Genomic DNA, 19,490 nt, shown 5'->3' on the forward strand with positions numbered 1-19,490 from the left:
ACGTTCGCTGACGTTGCCATGCCATTCAGACCCACGAACGCACCATGCGGTAGCCATGTCCTGGCGTTAAGACAACGTCTGTCATAAGTTAACTAAATGCTGCTCGGCATCCATGGAGGTAAGGTTTATTGCAGATTGTTATGTCGACCACAAATGTTATACAGTAGGCAAAGAATTTGAGTAATGGCATGCAATTTAAAACATAGGCTGTAGTATATTCAACAGCACAAAAACATAATTCTATAAAGTAGACTAGAGTTGGCAGTAGCACCAATACAACTTGAAGGGTTAGCTGCTAACCAACAAATATTTTAGATAGAAGATTTTTATTTACAGATTGATAGGCCTACATTTGATCGCTTTGTAATCGATTCCGCCCATCAGTGTTATCAGGCAGCCAGGCTATTGGCCTAACATTATCTTAGGTATTTTCTTAGCGCAGTTACCTGGATGTTAGCTCATTTAGGCTAGCACAGAGTGATGGAGAAACTCTAGGCTCTAGCCGAACCCCCGACATTTTATGAAATATTTAATTAGAGAAACAGAACTGGGTATTTTATACTGTATGTGAAAATTACATGATAATGACTGTCTGGAAAACATTTCATTCCTTTGTTATAGGCATTCAGTGTGTGTTTGCGCAGTTTAACAAGTTTAATAGCAAAGTTAGACCAGCATCTTACACTGGGAGTTTCGGGAAGGGTGGTGTTTTTCCACCTTATTTATGACAGATCGTGTAAAAGAAAACAGAAGGTCAGTTAAAAAAACAAGTAGGCTATTTTTATCTGAATTCAGTCTTGTGTTTACTTGCAATTTCGCTGAAAGCATAGCTAAACAGATATAGAGGTAGGCATAACCATACGGAAGGGTAGCATTCTCTATTTAGGAAGTCGTCTTAGAATGTGGCAGGCTAGTGGAAGTGTGCTGATTCGGTTCTGCACTGCATGCACAGGGCATTTGAAAAAGTGCGACTCCGGTGGGACTCGAACCCACAACCTTTGAATCACTTCATGAGTGTATATCTAGAAGTCCAATGCGCTATCCATTGCGCCACGGAGCCACCTGTTGCTGGGGGAAGAACACGGTTTTAAAAACTTGCTAGCAGTAAATGTACGTCGATGTTCAATATTTGTCGTCATAATTCTGTCCCATCGCTGTACGATTGTGATGCAATGTTAAAGCCACACAACATAACAATGTATCACGCGACAACCTTTTTCATTTCATTCGAACGACAGATTGCATGGCCCAGAGTCTTAGATCTATCTAGCTCTGGCATGGCCTAAACAAACAAATACGTGTCATAATGTTGCCACTAACGTTAGCCGTTTTATTGAATACTCAAGGAAATGTAAGAAAACTTTAACATTAGCAGTTATCCATAGCAGTTATCAAGTCCCTTTATTCCAAAAGTTGATGGTGTGCGCAAGATTTTTACACGGTTTAGGCAGTTTCCGTAAAATGGCATGTTGCCTTAAAAGGTTGTAACCATTCTTTCCAAACATTTACGTTACTATTTCAAGGACATATTTGCAATGCTGCGTGTTACCTTTTCTTGGTGACAAGAACTACAACGCTAAATGTAACCTACATTGTTAGGCTAGGCTATAGCACACTTTCGCTAAAATTGCATTCGGTAAGCGAATTTTAATGCCAATCCCACAGAGGTAGCGAGACGTAACCGAAGAAATGTGCAGTGGTTGGAGCACATAACTATGAAGTTTAATACATATGATCTTTGGAGGGAGAGATATGTTGGTAATATGTCAATCAAAATTTCAACAGCGAACTATGCGTGCAGAGCCCGGATAGCTCAGTCGGTAGAGCATCAGACTTTTAATCTGAGGGTCCAGGGTTCAAGTCCCTGTTCGGGCGGAAATTCCTTTTGGGACCAGTTTCGAAGCATTTGTTGTTCGTTAAAGTACCTAAAGGTGGAAGACTGTAACATCGAACAATTCTGATATACAAATACAATTTTAGATGTATACAAAGGCTACATTTTTTCCACAATTACTAAAACATTTTTTTTATCTGAACCAAATGATCTGTTGCCTGAGCACGTAGGCTACATTTAATGAATCAATCACTCTTTTGGCTAAGCCATAAGCAGTTTTCTACCTAGTAAAAGCAATTTGCACATCTCATTTACTCTCTTTGGAAAACTAAACACATTCTCTCAATAAAACACATTTGCACTGCGATGCATGTGCATAATTGTAACCACAAGTGACAAAGCACAGACGTAAAAACAGATGTTTGATGTTGCAAGAAGTGTTGGAGGTTTTGTGAATGGAGTTTGAGAATGGAGTTTTGTGTTTACCGTTTTGAGAAAAGGTCGGAAAGTAAAAAAATGTGTTTTAGCATTTGTGAAAAACTGTAATATATAAAATGCAGGACTAGTGGAGTTGTATTGCACTCTTGTGGACAAAGGCTGCATAGACTTCTCTTAAAGTGACAATATGCTTTGAGGCCATTTAATGCATACTGTGCATGTTATCTGGATATTACGTTTTTAAATAATCAAATGCTTACATGCATACAAATCTATAAATATAGATACATATATACTTCCCCCCTCATCAAGAAAGCCAGATTTTGAAAATGGATGGATGTGAAACACCTCAGATTATATAGGCTAGTCCACAATATTCTACTGTAACATTACAGGGTTTATGAAGGTTAGTCAAATGAGCCAAAGATGCTTGGTCCTTCCAGGATTTTCAATCTGGCATTTTGACTGCAAATTCAAAAATTGGCATTTTTCCATATTACTAGTACTGCTGCAGAAAATGGAGTTATGGAATATTGGATTGTTTTCCTATTTAACACTCACAATTTTCAAGGAATCCCACAGCAAATTCACCTAGTTTTGGCCACAACAATTCCAACAAAACCTTCTCAAGTGGCAAAACAAAAGTCATGATGAAATGGCAAAAGGTAAATTACTTGAAATGTGTTTGGTGAATACAAACATTTGGTCCTGATGGGTTGTGGAAAAAAATATCAAATCACTAGACAGCCTAACATGGACATCCAATATGTGACTCAAACCACATTTTTATTTTTTATTCTTTTGTTAATGACAGGGCTGTTGCTGAAGTGCTTTTCTGAGTCAACACCAATGGTGGTCTGTGGAGGTTGAGGCCTTGTGGCTGTTTAATACAAGACGTGTGTTAAATACAAATGCAGTTTATATCTACATACAACTGTGTCCCAGTTGAAAGTGATGTTGACTGTGAAATGTTTTTCTTTTCCTAATGATCAAGTGGAGTCGATTAGAAATACTAATAGAAATACTCCTAATGCCATGTACTCTTTGGTCCCTTACCCACAACAATAGTTTGAACCCTCATAAGTAACTCATAAGTAATAGAATCTATTGGCCCTGTTTTTAACAGTTCATGGTCAGATGTCCCTGATTACTACAAATCTGCTTGTGTGAACCCACTGCTAAAGAAATCTGGACGTGATCCTTCTCTTCTTCAAAAACTGTAGGCTGATATCCTACTTACCATTCATGCTGTTTTACAATCTGGTTTCCAAAAGTATCACAGCACTGTTGAAGGTTACAAACAACCTTTTAAGAACAACTGATGATTGCATGTGTCCTTGTACTTCTGGATATTAGTGCAGCCTTTGACACAACTGATATTATACTGTTAGATAGACTCAGGCATTGGGTGGGAGTGCCTGTACCTGCCTGTTAGATCTTCAGATCCTAGTGTGCTGAATTCACTTAATAAATGTGTGTGATATTAAACAAATATATCAACAAAACAAATTATGCCATCTGTAGGTTCACATCAAACCTGTTGCGAATAATCTTGGGGTCTAGTTTGACAGTAATCTAAGTTTTTAGCAACACATCACAAAGCTTGTACAATCATGTTTTTACCATCTCCACAAAATATTTCCAAAATAAGATCTATATTTACTTTTAAAGACACAGAGCTTGTGTCAACCAAAAAGCTATTAAACAACATTGTGTGACAAGTGTTCCAAGTCAGTGTCTTCCTTTAAATCCCTTCTCAAGATACATCTGTATAGAAAAGCCCATCCTAGTTTTGTTTAAATGTAATACTCTTAAAACTGACTGATTTTCTTTAAACCTGTATGGCCTTATATTATTGCAAAACATCTAGTTGCTTTGCTTTATTTTATTTTGAAAATGTACTACTTTTACTGTCTGATTTTGCTGCCTTTGTACATCCATAACTTGGATTTTTAAGTGCTACAAAGATTATTACATTATTATAAGATCTGTACATTAAAATCCAATCCAACATGTGCAGAAAAATACATAAAACTTGATTTTAAACAATAGAAATACTTTTTTAATTTTATGTTTTTGTCACAGGCATCAATGTTAACAAGATTTAAAAATGCTGATTTCACTTCATCACTCAACCTTCATGTATCTCTCACTCACACATACATCCTGACACACACCTATTTTAACACAAAAAAAGAAAGTGACAATAGTTTTCTGCTGGATTAAAATCAACCCTAATCCCTCCCTTTGCCACGCAACTCACTCATTCACACATGAACACTTGGACACTAACAGTCAGCCTCTGAATAAAGGACTCTTGACGCCCGAAGTCAATTCTACCTGGATAATGCAGTGATCCTGGAACAGAAAGAAATAAAAGTTAAACGTGAGACCAGATTTATTGTTGTCAATATACTGAAAAAAATATGCTATGGTAGCTGCAGGCAGTGGAATAAGACTAGCACTTTTCACAACCCCAACATTAATAACTAATTTTCAATTAAAACTGTATCACTTGCGCCTCCACACGTCATACATGTTAAGTTATCCATGCTGGCTAGTGTATGTAGGTAAAACTATAAAGCCGTTAAACCAACGGATGAGTGAACACAAAAGTTCTATGCACAGAAATGGCTGTGAATATCCCATAGCTGTACAATTTAATGACTTAAAGTGAAACATTTCATCAGTATGCTTTTGTGGCACTGAACAGGTCAGTTGGCCATGGGCGTGGGGGCAACCATTTAATGCTTAATAAACCCGACAAAGGTCTAAGGACTGAAATGTAGATCACAATAAATTTCATTTTGCAATCATAACAGTGTGTGGTAGTCTTTCTAGTTCCAAGGCATCTTATATAAAAAAAAAAGTTTGGGAAATAAAGTTTAAACTGAAAGTACTGTATAATAACCAATATTTCTGGCCATTCAATTATTATTCAAATTCACACAGCAAACTACATAGATAAATACATCAATCTACATCAATAACATGTCATTTTAAATCATTCATATTTGGAAAATATACTTTAAGGCATATAAATAGAATCCTTATGTCTGTCTGGTGTGGCTCTGCTGGGCTATTTCTATGTAGTGCAAAGGTAAAAGTCTGAGCTCTTCAATATGACCGATTCTTGTGAGCATTGCATGCATGGTTGTATGGTTCTATGCGACCACTGGCAATGGGTGTGTCCAAGCTAGTTAAATGTGTTACTGAGCAGACATGTCTATACACTTTGGCCATGCTGTCTACAGGAGTGAGAATTTAAAAAGAAAGTTTGCCACAGAGGAGAAGAGATCGCTCACTGTAATTTCTCCTGTAACAGCTCCAGCCTCTGGCGGTCTACATAGCGAGAGAATAGAGAGAGAAGGTTGGGAGGTGTGAAGAGAGGAGGGGAGAGCGATGACGAGGGGACTTTCAACAGCTCTCTAGTCACCGAGAACACCAACTCTGTCCTACAAAAGAAAACAACAGCACACGTTGTAAAGACTGTCAAAGTTAAGGTAATAAAATGATCCAACACTTTACTCCCTTCAAATCACTTTACACGATACACACAAACACACACACTTACCATCGATTATCATCCATTAGCTGACAGTTGGGATCAGAGCTCTGCATTCGCTCCCCCTCACTCAGAATTAGGTAGAGCAGTGTCACGCCAAACTAGTGACACAAGGATGTGTTTGGAAAAGAAAAACAGAAACCTTTGGTGAGAGCGCAGATCAAAATATAATAGTATAAAAGGAAAAGAAATGTATGTTGCTCCAATCTAGGCCTTTTCCCAGTGCAGTGCAGCTGGTACCTTATTTTGCAGTACTCTGGGAAGCTGACCCTCGCTGCCTTGCAGCTCCTGCAGGAGGTCTGTGAGGGCGGAACTGGACATGGACTGGATTACGACGGCGACTGGCTCAACTAACCAGCACAGGACCTGCTGGTCAAATACAAACAACAACACAAATACATTCCTTTATTCAATAACAAAGCAAATTTGACCTGTTGAGTACTTCACTGCATTATCCTACAGAGAGGGTGACAGTTGACACGGATTTTGAAATCAGAAGTTGTACTTGTTTGTGCTTTCATGGTTCTCAAGACTATATCCTGATGGGGGATTTTTATATTGTTTCTTAAGTCTACATTGCCCATTCATTCTAACTTTGCCATTAGGTATTGTGTACCCAAACATTTCTGGTTTTCTCCCTGAAGTAATTCACACCTGGTCATGTTTGTCTTTCTTTGCCAGGGCTGGCAGATTTCGGGCGATGCCCATGACAACAGCAGCAGCTTGAGGAGGGGGCAGGAAAGGAAGGAGCCTAGACATGAGGCGTTTGCCCTTCCTCACAGACATGATCATGAGGCACTGTTCATCACTGACTCTGTAGGGCAGAGAGAGACAAACAAATAAATAAATAAAGAACACTTACTTTTAACATGCACTTCATGGAGAGGCAAAACATTTAAACTGATATGAAAATGTGATGAATGTGTACTTTCAGCAAGAACAAGTGTATAATCAAAGATCCTGGGAACTGGAGTCTTTACTGGAGCCACTCTTTGCTCTTTCTGCCTTTTAGTCCTTCCTTTCCACCTCACCTGTCTTCCCACTCCTTCTCTTTGAGGGAGTTGTAGAGCTGCAGTGTGTGGGTCTTGTGCTGCTCCAGCAGGGCCTCTCTCTGTTCCTCCGGAGTCTGCAGGAATTTCTTTTCAAAGTCCTGGACTTCCAGGAGCAGACTGTACATCTAAGGTCACAACAGTTAGGCAGTCAGTCGGGAGAAGCCAGGTATCAGAGAGAATGTGCAGTAGGCTAAACTACATACGCGGGAACTCACCTTTTCCACAGTGTAGAGAATCTGCCTCCTCTTGTTCCACACCTGCTTTTCCCTCTTCTCCTGTTGCGTTGTAAAAAAATAGAGATGTAGAACATCAACGCCACAGAGGACCACGGGCACGGATTAGATTGTGGTCTGCTGTTACACTGTACGTTTACAGGAAGTCACTCACATACGTCTAAAAGCCCCTTCAATCTGTTTTCACAACAGTACAACCTACAGTATGTCAGAGTACTTGAGTTCGGAAAGGATTAAGGAGATATCCCAACCTCATCATCAGTGCGAGTAGTCACCACTGCATCAATCATCTTCCTGGGATTGTTCACACTTGAGACGGTGAGCTTTCCTAGGGAGCCAGCAAACTGAACTGTGGAAGAAAAAAAAAATCCAATGTCAGTCATTGACATTCATGATAATATTCATAACAAAAACAGGTACTTTAATAGGTTTGATGCAGACATTTCTGCTAGCCTGGATGCCCCAAGAGGTCATGTATGAAATAAATGCTCTTGTACTCCAGGTAAATGCCATTAGCATTTCTGATGCCTACAAAGTGCTGATGGGATGTGGTCCTGATGGTTACCTGGCCGGTATGTCTGCTCCAGTTTGGCCACCTGAGGGGTGATCAGTTTGGTGGTGGGCTCCTTCCTGATACTGTCTTTGTCCCTCTCCAGACGCTTCTCCATCTTCTCATAATAGTTCTATAACCAGTAAGACAAGGTTGTCGTCATCATCATCATCATCTCCAAAGCCACACAGAAAATAAACTACTGCTGTTCAGATGACAAAATAACCCATCAATGACACACTAAGACAGGACGCATCTCAGTCAGAGAGAACACCACAGATCTGTAAGCAATCACATCACAGCAACATAAGTGTCTTTTGAAATCTTAAATCCAATTAAAATTTCACTCAAATTTTTAACTAGGGCCATTTCACATGTATTCACCACATTATCATGCCCAACCACAACAGGATTTAGCTTATCTGTGGGAACCACGTGAGCTGACCTAGTGCAGCTAGAGCTAGATGATGCTGGCAGTTGCTACCTGATAGTAGTAGTCATCCAGGTAAGGATCAGTGCTCTGGAGCTGCATCATCTGGATGCGCGCCACCCACTCCTTCTCCTTCTGGGTCATCAGGTTACTGTAGGGATCCCTGCTACGCCGATCCCCTACTCGACCGCCACGGTCACTGAGACACAACAAACACACACATACATAAGTATCCTAGATGATGCTATGCAGGAAAGATAGGAATGCAACGTCTGTTCATTAATTTACACAATTGAATAATGCAGGGAGTCACATCTGCCTATCTTGAAAGGGAACTGCATTTTCCTGCATTAACCTTGCAATAATGATTAGTGTATTCTGAAAATAGGTTGCTGGTTATCAGTGCAGACTTGTGTCCCAAATTCTTTCAGCACATATGATTCTTCCCAGCCAATGTTCAATATGATGGCTACTGACCCCCTGCTCTGCATCCTCTGCGTAAGCATCCGGCGGTGCTGGGGGTGGAGGTGTGTAGTGTTGTGCCGGATGGGGTTGTGGTTAGGAGGGGGGACATGATGTCCCACTCGGGGAGGAGGCTGGCTGAAAAACGGTCTAAAACCCCCACCTCCGCCTGGCAACATGGGAGCGGGTCCACCTCGAGAAAACGGCCCCACCTGGAGAAAAGGTGGAAAAGAGAAAAGAATAAACAGATAGACCTGATTAAAGAGTTTGGGAACTTGTTCTTTCCACAGTCACAGCATGGTGTTCATCACACATTTGCACCAATAATGAGGCACTGAGAACGCCAGGGCTGAGAAGCCCCTCTTCAGTGTGCCATTTTTCAAGCAACATCACACAACAACACACCTGGGAGTTGAGCAGTTGGGCCCGCTGGATCTGAGAGAGAACCGGTCCCACCCCAGCAGGAAACGGAGGCCGACACAGAGGAGAGTTCTGAAAAGACGTGGAGGCCATCAGGAGAAAAGAAAAAACACAAACAAGTAAAACAATACAAAAATGACAAGGGACTAATACCTATGTGGGTAGAGGTTGACCTATATGGGTTACGCTAGGGCCGTTGCTAATGCTGATCTTGCTGATGAAATCAGGGCAGCCAATGGCGGATATATTGTCCAATTAGTATTTAAGTCATTTATTCTATAATTTATAAAACCGCATATACATTACAATCTAATACATATAAAAAAAAATTTTTGTTGTTGTTTCCCCAAATTCCCTTGATTGAGGGAATTTGGGGAAACGTTTATAGCAGGGTGCATGAGTAAATGTACCTTTAAACGCACCTTCCCAAAACGGTCCTGCAGCATGTTACAAGCCAAATGGCCATTATCTAAGCGATTGCAAAATAAATAAAAATTACTTTCTTTACTTGTATTACACAGGCTGCTGCGCATATCTGCTACGCTAATGTCATGTCATTGTAGACACGTTTAATGACAACGTTGTTTTGTTTCGAAAAATTGCTTGCGTTTCCGCACTCACAGGCACATCAATTAGACTAATTATGGGGCATTGTCAGCATCAACTGACAACTGTAAAGGGCAATCATACTTTTGAACATTACGTTTTCTCTGCCATTGTTACTAAGAGCAGAATCTCTGTGTCTGAACAAGGCTCTGCTGCAGTGTGTGTGTGTGAGAGCTGCTCTGTCACACACAGCCTCCAAGGGAGAGAAATTCTCCAGTACCAAAAACAGAATTGATAACGTCGGAGATTATCAATACAATGCTCATCGATAATGTAGTCTCCGGGCCCGTTACCAGGATTCTGTACTGCTGGTTAAAGGCTTGCCATCAATACAGTTCCGAAGTGGCCTACGATTATTCAAATTTTCTCTCTAAATGTCTGACAAATTAAATATATAAGGCTTAAAAAGATAAGAATTTAAGCCTTGATATTTTCTCCCAGTAGTTATGATGGTATTGTTCTCATTCTTCCAAAATTTTGCCTGCACTGGGGTCAACATCCGCTGAGGGTCTGCCGGTAGAGTGGCAATTTGATTGACACAAGGGGCTCTGTCACACGTGTTCCACAACACTGGGTTGCCTGCGGATGTGTATGCCGGTTAATTTGCTTGATATGCTCAAACACTGGCCAATACCAATCAATTAGTCACCCTCTAAATTGTGGTATATAAATGTTTCACCTCTCATCATTATCCAATGCAAAAGATAAACAATTATACATCTAAGGGCCATGCATTGCGACCTACTAGCAAGCCCAAACTACCCATTAATCTAACAGAGGAGGTAGGAGGTGCGCAAGGACAGGTGAGAGAGAGGGTGGACCCAACTGGGGCAACTCACAGCGATGTTGAGGAGGGTGTTAGGAGAGAGGCGCTCAGGGAAGGGAGGGGGGAAACGGTGCTGGATTGGGGCTCGTACATGAACCGCAGTAGGGCAATGGATCTGAAGAGAGAGAACAGAACGGTAGCTAAAATCTACTACCAACCAACACAGACACAAGGAAGCAGGCAATCTGTAACACAACATGACAATCTACTCTGATGCACAAAACCAACATGAGTTACTGACACACAAAAAAGACTAAAATTAGCGTTTGATTTAAGGACTTCTATGGCACAGAAAAACACTACGGTATGCTAATACATTCAGGGGTAAAAAGACGAGAGCATTTTGGGAACACTTAAAAGGGGTTTATAATAGAACAAGATCAACAATACATTTAGATGCTAACCACAATGCGGGGGATAGCCCATCACACCAGACTGACCTGCTGGTTGAGGGTGTGACTCAGTGGCTGTTTGGGAGGGGTTCCAATGGGCACTGCCCTCACAGGAGGGCTCCCGATGACTGGTGAGGATGAGCGGGGTGGCGGCACCCTTTCTGATAAGTCTAGGCCATCCTCACCCCTGATTGGCGGGGGTCTCTTGGGTAGCCCCACCTCCTTAATAATGGACATCAGTGGACTGTCCTACAGGGAATAATGAACAAGGAAATGCTTGCACTCTGAGAACTGTGACTAAAACTGCAACAATAAGAGGACCAACACAACAGATTGAGAATTCCTAGACTGTACCTCCATGTGCGTGACCAGTCCAGGAGAAACACTCACAGGTCCAAATCCCATGTTGTTCTCCCATATACTGTGAGAGTTCACCTAAAGGAGACAGCCAGGGTTATATATACCTTTATCCCTCAATCTGACAAATGGTGTATGATCTGTAGTACACACGTTTGTTTCTTCAAAGGCGGATGAGTGTACTCTCTAGTACACATGTTGTTTCTTCAAAGGTGGATGAGTTACTGACAGGCTTTTTCATAGGTTTCAAAGGGAGTTCAATGCCTTGTATACTGACTGTATTCTCTACTCATAAAGTGTTGAAATCACAGTGATAGCCAAAATATTATCAGTTTCTTAAGTGTGTCTTATTTAGGTCTTGTGCAGGAAATAAAGAGCATGCACACTATGACAAACAAATGTCTCAACAGATGGGCTTTATATCTCTCTTTTTAAATATAGCCAGTGAGCACAGTTATATCCAGGACTGGAATTTCACGGCGGCCACGGCCATCGTTACCCCTTTGCATTGGCTGGATGCCCCTTTAAAATAGGAGGTTCACAGGCCACTGTGGCCTTGGTGCCCTGCATGACTGCTTCCCCCTTCTTTCCATATTCTGCTTAGTATCCGACTGATGCAGTGATTTTAATTCGTAGCCTACGCCTTGTCAAAATAATCTTAGCATCAGAACTAGACAATGATGCTAGATCGCTTTGCAGCGCAAATTAATTTAGTCTTTGATGAAGTGGAGAAAGTGACAGCGCACGTAAAGAAATCAACAGCCAGAAGACTAGGCAAGATATTTAGATATATTAGGCAGCTTTGGAATGCAATAGCCTAGTGCTGGGCGGTATACCGGTTCACACCGTATACCGCTGTATATTTTCGTTATGATATGAATTTTTAATATACCACCATACCGGTGTATTTGATTACACAACATTTGGAACGCTGCGCGCGCGGCAGTGTTTCAGAGGGACTTTTTTTCAAACGCACGAATGGTGCCACTGCGAGGCATAGTGAGGGTAAACACAAAACACCTTAAAGGAGAATTCCGGTGTGATTTTGACCTAAAGTGTTTTGAAACATGATACCGAGTGTGAACGTATGTCTCATAGCCCATCTCGGCTTGTCCCCTGCACTCCGAAATCTGGCGCTAGTTAGCCGATGCTACCAACAAGGCGGTCAATGGTGGTGCCTCGGCATCGGCATAGCCATGCAAATAAATCACTGTTTTACACCATTTACGAGGCTCAATGTATCTCCACACTTCATTGGTAGACTTCCGAGGGCCCTGACATTTAAAACGAGACATTGAGAACTTTGAAAAAGCACTGGTAGTTTACTTACAAGACTATTTATACAGACAGTATCTTCACGAAGTTTAGCGTTTGCAGCCATCTTGAATTTAGTCACGATAAGTCGAGCGACGAGTAAGAATGAACAGGTATGATAAGGGATCAGATTCCAAAAATAATTCTGTGGAAATGCATGGATTACAGTTTCTTCCAGTAGCAGCAACTGGTAAATGGTGTAAAACAGTGATTTATTTGCATGGCTATGCCGATGCCGAGGCACCACCATTAACCGCCTTGTTGGTAGCATCGGCTAACTAGCGCCAGATTTCGGAGTGCAGGGGACAAGCCGAGATGGGCTATGAGACATACGTTCACACTCGGTATCATGTTTCAAAACACTTTAGGTCAAAATCACACCTGAATTCTCCTTTAAGTTTTTCCCCTGAAGTATGACCCTTAAAGGAGAATTCCGGTGTGATTTTGACCTAAAGTGTTTTGAAACATGATACCAAGTGTGAACGTATGTCTCATAGCCCATCTCGGCTTGTCCCCTGCACTCCGAAATCTGGTGCTAGTTAGCCGATGCTACCAACAAGGCGGTCAATGGTGGTGCCTCAGCATCGGCATAGCCATGCAAATAAATCACTGTTTTACACCATTTACGAGGCTCAATGTATCTCCACACTTCATCGGTAGACTTCCAAGGGCCCTGACATTTAAAACGAGACATTGAGAACTTCGAAAAAGCACTGGTAGTTTACTTACAAGACGATTTATACAGACAGTATCTTCTCGAAGTTTAGCGTTTGCAGCCATCTTGAATTTAGTCACGATAAGTCGAGCGACGAGTAAGAATGAACAGGTATGATAAGGGATCAGATTCCAAAAATAATTCCGTGGAAATGCATGGATTCCAGTTGCTGCTACTGGAAGAAACTGTAATCCATGCATTTCCACAGAATTATTTTTGGAATCTGATCCCTTATCATACCTGTTCATTCTTACTCATAGCTTGACTTATCGTGACTAAATTCAAGATGGCTGCAAACGCTAAACTTTGTGAAGGTACTGTCTGTATAAATCGTCTTGTAAGTAAACTACCAGTGCTTTTTCAAAGTTCTCAATGTCTCGTTTTAAATGTCAGGGCCCTCAGAAGTCTACCAATGAAGTGTGGAGATACATTGAGCCTCGTAAATGGTGTAAAACAGTGATTTATTTGCATGGCTATGCCGATGCCGAGGCACCACCATTGACCGCCTTGTTGGTAGCATCAGCTAACTAGCGCCAGATTTCGGAGTGCAGGGGACAAGCCGAGATGGGCTATGAGACATACGTTCACACTCGGTATCATGTTCCAAAACACTTTAGGTCAAAATCACACCGGAATTCTCCTTTAAGGCTTAATTTCTCCTTAGGTAAGGGGTTTATTTAAGGGTGTTGCACAGAATAATACCTTAAATTGTTTCTTTAGTTAAGGAAAAACGTTAAGGGATACATACTGCATTGAAAAGGATTTAGCCTACCGTCACGAAAATTCTATTGAGATTGTTCAACAGCTGTAACTAGCTGGCTAGTAGGTGATGTCGTTAGTTAGCAATCCACCGAACACAGTGAAGCTAAATGATATTATCATTCATCTCACCTTAAAAATATTCACTGAAATTCAGGTAGCAAGTAAAGCATGTTATAGACATGCACTGAGCAATACTAGCTGGCTAGTTAGAAATGATCCTGGCTGTCATCAGTGCACCAAAACGATCTTTTTTGTTAATGTTTTGCCTAGCGAACCGAACCGAAGCTCATGGCAGGCTAACAAGACATCCACATCCACATGAAGTTAACGTTAGCCTACCACTAACGTCATGTAAACCACACAATAACAATACATTTTTGATAGGCCTATTTGACAGAATAAGCATATTACCAGAGAGGTTTTATTTTAAATTGTATCATTTTCAAAAAGTATAATTATTGCAAGTTGCACTACTTTTTGTATTGGTTTTATACAAGATGTAGCCTACTTGTGAAATTTGCACAGTAAAAGTTCTGTATTTTGACTGCAATTGTCTTTGCATTCTGATTAGATTCTTCATTAGAATCATGAGTGGCTCTTTGTAAACACCATCATTTTCTGGGGCCATGCAAAACTGCATTACCACTAGTGTGGAGTTATTGTACATCATGACAGTAAAATAGACCATCCTTAGTCAATGTACTGCAGCAATTCCTCTCTCAACCTGTAGAAAATGCTGTGAACATCTGATTATGCATGGTAAATAAAATACCGTCATATACCGTGGATATACATTTTTGGTCATACCGCCCAGCACTACAATAGCCTAATGTCAGCTATCATTGATCCATTACCTTACGTTGCTGTAGTGAACTAATGTTTTCCGTTACTTGATAACGTGTTGATAACGTTAACTTATCCAATTCTCTCACACTAATCCGAGGAGGAATTCATTGAACACTACCCTGGCGTAGCCGAAATGTTATGAGACAGCCTTGCCAAATGCTGGAATTAAAACCAAATTAGTTTGCTATACACAGGCCTATGGGATGATTAATTTAACAACACTGACTGTGAACTATCAATAGTAAAGCATGATGTTAGCTCATTCATTGTTCTTTGTTTCGCCCAAACTTGTCAGGAATTGCCTAGGTCAGGCTACTTTTTATCACCTTTTTTGACAAAAATGCTGTCATCCACAGAAAACTTTTAAAGATTAGTCCTCTGACGAAAGCATTGCAATTTTTTCAATTATTTAACAAAGTGCCTTGCTGGCGTCTATTATTATTAATAATAGTTATCATTAATAATAATAATAATAATAATAACAACAATAACAATAATAAATGTGTCATTGATTTGAAGTAATGTTGTAGTCTGTCTCTCCCTTTTATGTTGTGGTGTCCATAAGACATAATGATGCAAATAAATGTGTTTACCTCTGTGGTTTTCAAAAGGCATTAATGTTTTCAGCCAATCACTAAAGTAGTCTCTCACGCCCCCATATAGACATACTGTTTATGTACTGTATAGCTAACTTCAGCCTTGATGTCCTGACGTGTGACCTTTGTGCCCCCCAAATATGCCCAAACGAAGGCCAAGTGGCCTTGCTCCTAAAATTATGAAATTCCAGGCCTGGTTATTTCCATATTGTGCCCAGTCATAAAAGCATATCTTTTGCAAGTCTTTGCAATTCCAGAACATGAATGGGTCATTCCGTGGCAAATCAGACCGAATACAGGAAAATGGTGCCGCTACACAGTATCAGATTTTGCTCAAAGTTTGTCTACATAATGTTTAGGTCCCAGTTTTTTACCCTTGATTTTTTTTTTCAATTTTACACTCTCAAAAATGTCTCATCATGGAGGTCATGTTTTGACATTAAAATCTTAAAAAGCTTTACTCCTAGCCTGCCCAAACTTTGTAGGATGGAAGACAAATATGTTCTCAGTATGACTGGACCATTAAAAGTTTGTACTGCATGCCCATTAGTTTTATAAAATATTTGGAACAAAATGCAAAGCTGGAGACATTGGGGGTCTTTTTTCTGTACCCACATGGCATCAATCAGTATTTAGTCTGCAAATACAATACTTAATGAGCAAATTTTTCCAATTCTAGGGCCTTGTAGAAAACCAATCAACATGCCATACAAACTTTTAATGGTTCAGTCATATTGAGAACATGTTTGAGAACAAGTTTAGGTTGGTTATGGTTACTTTTCATGATATTAATGCCCAAGGATTGCTTCCCAGATAATGTGGTTTTCAGGCTGTAAAACTGAAGTAATTTCAAGGGCTGAAAATAATATAAAGACATAGGATTTGAACAGGAAACTTTTACTGGCCTTGGTTTTGGGACCCATTCATGATACAGACAAGGTTTGTAGTCAAAGTCTGAGACGGTGCAGCAACAACCTCATCTAATTTTACACGGAACGACCCGAATGTCCAGTTCTACACTATGGCTACACTCACCTGTGGCAAGGGGGTTCCCCCCCTATGCAGGAGGTGTTGGTGCTGTTGGTAGCTTAGCAATGAAGGGTGTGGAGCTGGGAGCCCAGAGAGGGGTACCTGGGCTTGAGACATGGGCGGGAAGCGGGAGCGGTCCGGTTCTGCAGCGCCCACTCCAGCAATGGCAGGATCTGACCCAAGGAGTAGACGGGTTAGGGATTCGGCCAGATCCCCACCACCCCGCTCTTCCAGGCCTGGAGGAGGCAGTGTGGAGGCGGAGGGCCGGGGCAAAGACGAGGGGTGTGGGACACTGCCCGGTGGAGGTGGTAGTGAGGCGTTGGATGCATCGCCCCCGGCAAACACATCTCGCACCCTCTCATCTAGCTCCGCCAGGCGAGCATGTTCCTCCTGCCAGTCATCATCTGAAAATAAACCTCAATTACCATTATGCATTCAGACACAAACACAGCATTCATGACAAATTTCCCTCCATCTAAAATAATTAAATGCACAACACAAATGAAAGTTCAACAAATTGTCTCTGATAAATCTGGACTCACCAACAGCACCGGCTCCAAATGTGTCATCATTGAACTGGTCGATGTCATCCTCCTCCTCTACCTGTCCTTCCTCTTCCTCCTCCAGGGTGCAATCTTCATCCAGAGACTGAGAATGGTTCATGACGAGAAAGGGAGAACACACAGATTTAGAGCTCACCACCAACCTAAAATAAACAAGGGCCTGAGCAAAATATTAAAATGACGTGGATTTTAATACAGCCTTCCACGCCTCTGTTTTCACAATATCCAACAGTCAGCCCAGATTTCAGCTTTATCAAAGCAAAACTATGTAATGTAAGAACACCGAATCAGGATGGAGTATGAGGGTTATGTTGCACAAGTTGATCATTCGCGCTTTCAACCTACCGTCAACACTAGTACTAAGGCCATCACATTTAATTCAACATAAACGGGTTATGGGAAACAGATAACGTGGCTAGGCTGTCTGTACTATTTTGGGGCATCTTCATGGTGCCATTTCCCATCTATAAACAACGTGTATACAATGACGGAACGCTGCCACACGACACCCAGAATCCTTGATAGCTTCCCAAAGCAGAGTTTATCAACGTAGCGACAGTGAGGTAGTTTGCTTCTAAATTCAGAATTGGTTAGATAGCTTGCTAGCATGCAGCAGAGATAGCTAACTAGCAAGCTAACTATGCAGTTGGCGTAACATCAAAAGCATTTCTACCTATTAGCATTCAGGACGACGACAATGGTTTATAGATGGTCAAAAAGCGTAAAACTGTATGGGACTGAGAAGATCCCAATAAGCACCACTATTAGCTATATGATTGCCCCAGGCTTGCAACGGATAGGGTGACATGGAAGGGCTGGTGCTCCTAGGCCGCACGCAACGTTAGGAAATTTTACAGCTAGCTAGTTATGAGCAGCGACAAACAAAGACATAAGCCTACAAGAATAACCTAGTATGTTCTCTCCTGTTTTTATTAGGAATCAGGCACTTGCACTTAAACAAAACACAGAGAGTAGAATAAATTGAGGTTACCTGAAATCGGAACATGTAGAACTATCCTCGCTGGGCCTGAGAAAGGTAGCTAGACCCTGTGTCTCAACTGCGAGCGGCGCGCAAATTACGCAGCAAAGTGGTTGTCGTGAACGCGCTGTTGGTGACGAGCATGCAGGGGGAAATGTTTGTGTTCAGATTAAATATTAAGATTGATAAAATGTTTTATCAGCCTATTTTATTAGTACAGTAGAACATTTAAACATATTATTTGAAAATGCAGGCGTTTCAAACAAAGGCCTTTCATTTAGGTAGCCTACTAAAGGCCTGTCACACTAAATGAAAAATAGGCTAAACATTTCGAGATTAGATCAATATAGACACATGTAGCCACATTTCAACTTCAGACATAGCATCAGCCCATTCCTTAATCTTGAACTTGGTTGACAGACAATATGCCGCCTAATCAGTAGCCTAACTCAAGGACACCATGTTAACAGAGAGTTGCATGTTTATTGAATTTTATTTTAAATATGGACAAGCTAAACAAAATTTCAAGTCCTAAATTGCCCATTTTGGCACCATATGGCGCCATGGACATAAGAGTGCAGCTATCATCCACGGTCTCCCCTAAAGAGGTTTTTTTTTTATACCTTAAAATCAGTGGTGGACAAATAAGCTATGCTACACAACAGTGTTGTAGTCAAGTCACTATGCTTCCAAGTCAAGTCAGTCTCTAAATTTAGCTCATGACTCCTGGAGAGTACTACAACACTGCTACACAATCCTACTTGAGTGAAAGTAGGATACACATGGTTAAATGTAGATAAATGCAGTAATAGTAGAAGTCCTCCTTTTACATTTCCACTTGAGTAGAAGTACAAAAGTACTTGCCTTCAAATGTAGGCCTTTAGTAGGCCTATCGAAAGTAAAAGTCCTGAAATGTATTAGGCCTATGACTAATACAGTTGCATTTACTATGTTTACTATTGTTGAAATGATTCGGCATATAGGCCTACATAGGCATTGTTTGAGCCTTTCTCTTTTATTCCAGGACAAAATCAACTAAGAATTGTATGTAGAAAGAACTAAAAACAAACTAATGTGATATCTTAGATAGGCTACTTCAAAGTAACCACTTTTTGCTTTGTTGAATGCTTTACACTTTCGGACCAAATCAAGACGTTCCCTTTTGTGTTTGATAGTGTCAGATTGTCTATCTTTGTTTATCATTGTATATCTATCTATCATTGTCTATCATTGTCTATCATCATTTGCTCGATGGCGTCATAGTATGGTAACATGTTATGGTCAACAAGGTACAGTAAATAGTGGATAGGCTATAACAATAACATAGCTTAGGCAACACCATTATTTAAAGCCTAGCTCGCTTAATAGAAAATACAGATGTAAGTACACATTTGGACAAAAGGAACTTCAGCTGTAGGCAACTTCAGCTGGCACAAAATGTAGTGAAAGTAAGATATTTGGCCTAGTAATATGCTGGAGTAAAAGTAAAAAAAAATTAACAAACTTGAAATACTCAACTAA

At 40.8% G+C, this 19,490-nt stretch overlaps 1 protein-coding gene and 2 non-coding genes across 7 annotated transcripts; 1 reads left to right on the top strand and 2 right to left on the bottom strand.

Moving 5' to 3' along the window:
• Positions 1 to 968: 968 nt before the first annotated feature.
• trnar-ucu (transfer RNA arginine (anticodon UCU)) lies at positions 969 to 1,060 on the bottom strand. Its single transcript is given in 2 exon segments — positions 969 to 1,004; positions 1,024 to 1,060. It is a non-coding gene; the product is annotated as a tRNA-Arg (tRNA).
• Positions 1,061 to 1,802: 742 nt separating this feature from the next.
• On the top strand, positions 1,803 to 1,875 carry trnak-uuu (transfer RNA lysine (anticodon UUU)). The gene has a single exon. It is a non-coding gene; the product is annotated as a tRNA-Lys (tRNA).
• Positions 1,876 to 4,307: 2,432 nt separating this feature from the next.
• On the bottom strand, positions 4,308 to 18,067 carry patl1 (PAT1 homolog 1, processing body mRNA decay factor). 5 transcript variants are annotated; one of them, XM_076295090.1, is made up of 18 exons: positions 17,982 to 18,067; positions 16,970 to 17,075; positions 16,530 to 16,831; positions 11,163 to 11,243; positions 10,857 to 11,057; positions 10,430 to 10,531; positions 8,970 to 9,077; positions 8,580 to 8,776; positions 8,157 to 8,301; positions 7,688 to 7,805; positions 7,374 to 7,471; positions 7,105 to 7,164; positions 6,869 to 7,014; positions 6,492 to 6,651; positions 6,078 to 6,206; positions 5,847 to 5,938; positions 5,578 to 5,727; positions 4,308 to 4,630 (listed from the first exon to the last, which is right to left on the bottom strand). In XM_076295090.1, exons 1-18 carry the CDS (start codon positions 17,994 to 17,996, stop codon positions 4,609 to 4,611), a joined length of 2,232 nt encoding a protein of 743 aa, XP_076151205.1. In that variant the 5' UTR covers positions 17,997 to 18,067; the 3' UTR covers positions 4,308 to 4,608. The 5 variants fall into 5 exon arrangements, with proteins under 5 accessions (XP_076151205.1, XP_076151204.1, XP_076151202.1 ...); XM_076295089.1 differs by having other exon boundaries at positions 6,078 to 6,203; positions 8,970 to 9,056; positions 16,434 to 16,831; XM_076295087.1 differs by having other exon boundaries at positions 8,970 to 9,056; positions 16,434 to 16,831.
• Between the last annotated feature and the right edge of the window lie 1,423 nt (positions 18,068 to 19,490).

The sequence above is a fragment of the Alosa pseudoharengus genome, unplaced genomic scaffold, assembly GCF_046254945.1.
Source record: "Alosa pseudoharengus isolate Yale_2024_CS ecotype anadromous, Long Island Sound unplaced genomic scaffold, YU_APseudo_1.1 YU_APseudo_1.1_scf_2, whole genome shotgun sequence".
Classification (NCBI taxonomy): Eukaryota; Metazoa; Chordata; class Actinopteri; order Clupeiformes; family Clupeidae; genus Alosa; species Alosa pseudoharengus.

What these genes read in the sequence shown, in the direction of transcription:
- patl1 (XM_076295085.1), bottom strand. An exon ending in ACACCCTCCTCAACATCGCT is followed by an intron (nt 9,078 to 10,429) that starts GTGAGTTGCCCC and finishes TCTTTTCTCCTG; the next exon opens with ATGGCCTCCACGTCTTTTCA. An exon ending in CTACTCGCACTGATGATGAG is followed by an intron (nt 7,165 to 7,373) that starts GTTGGGATATCT and finishes ACAACGCAACAG; the next exon opens with GAGAAGAGGGAAAAGCAGGT.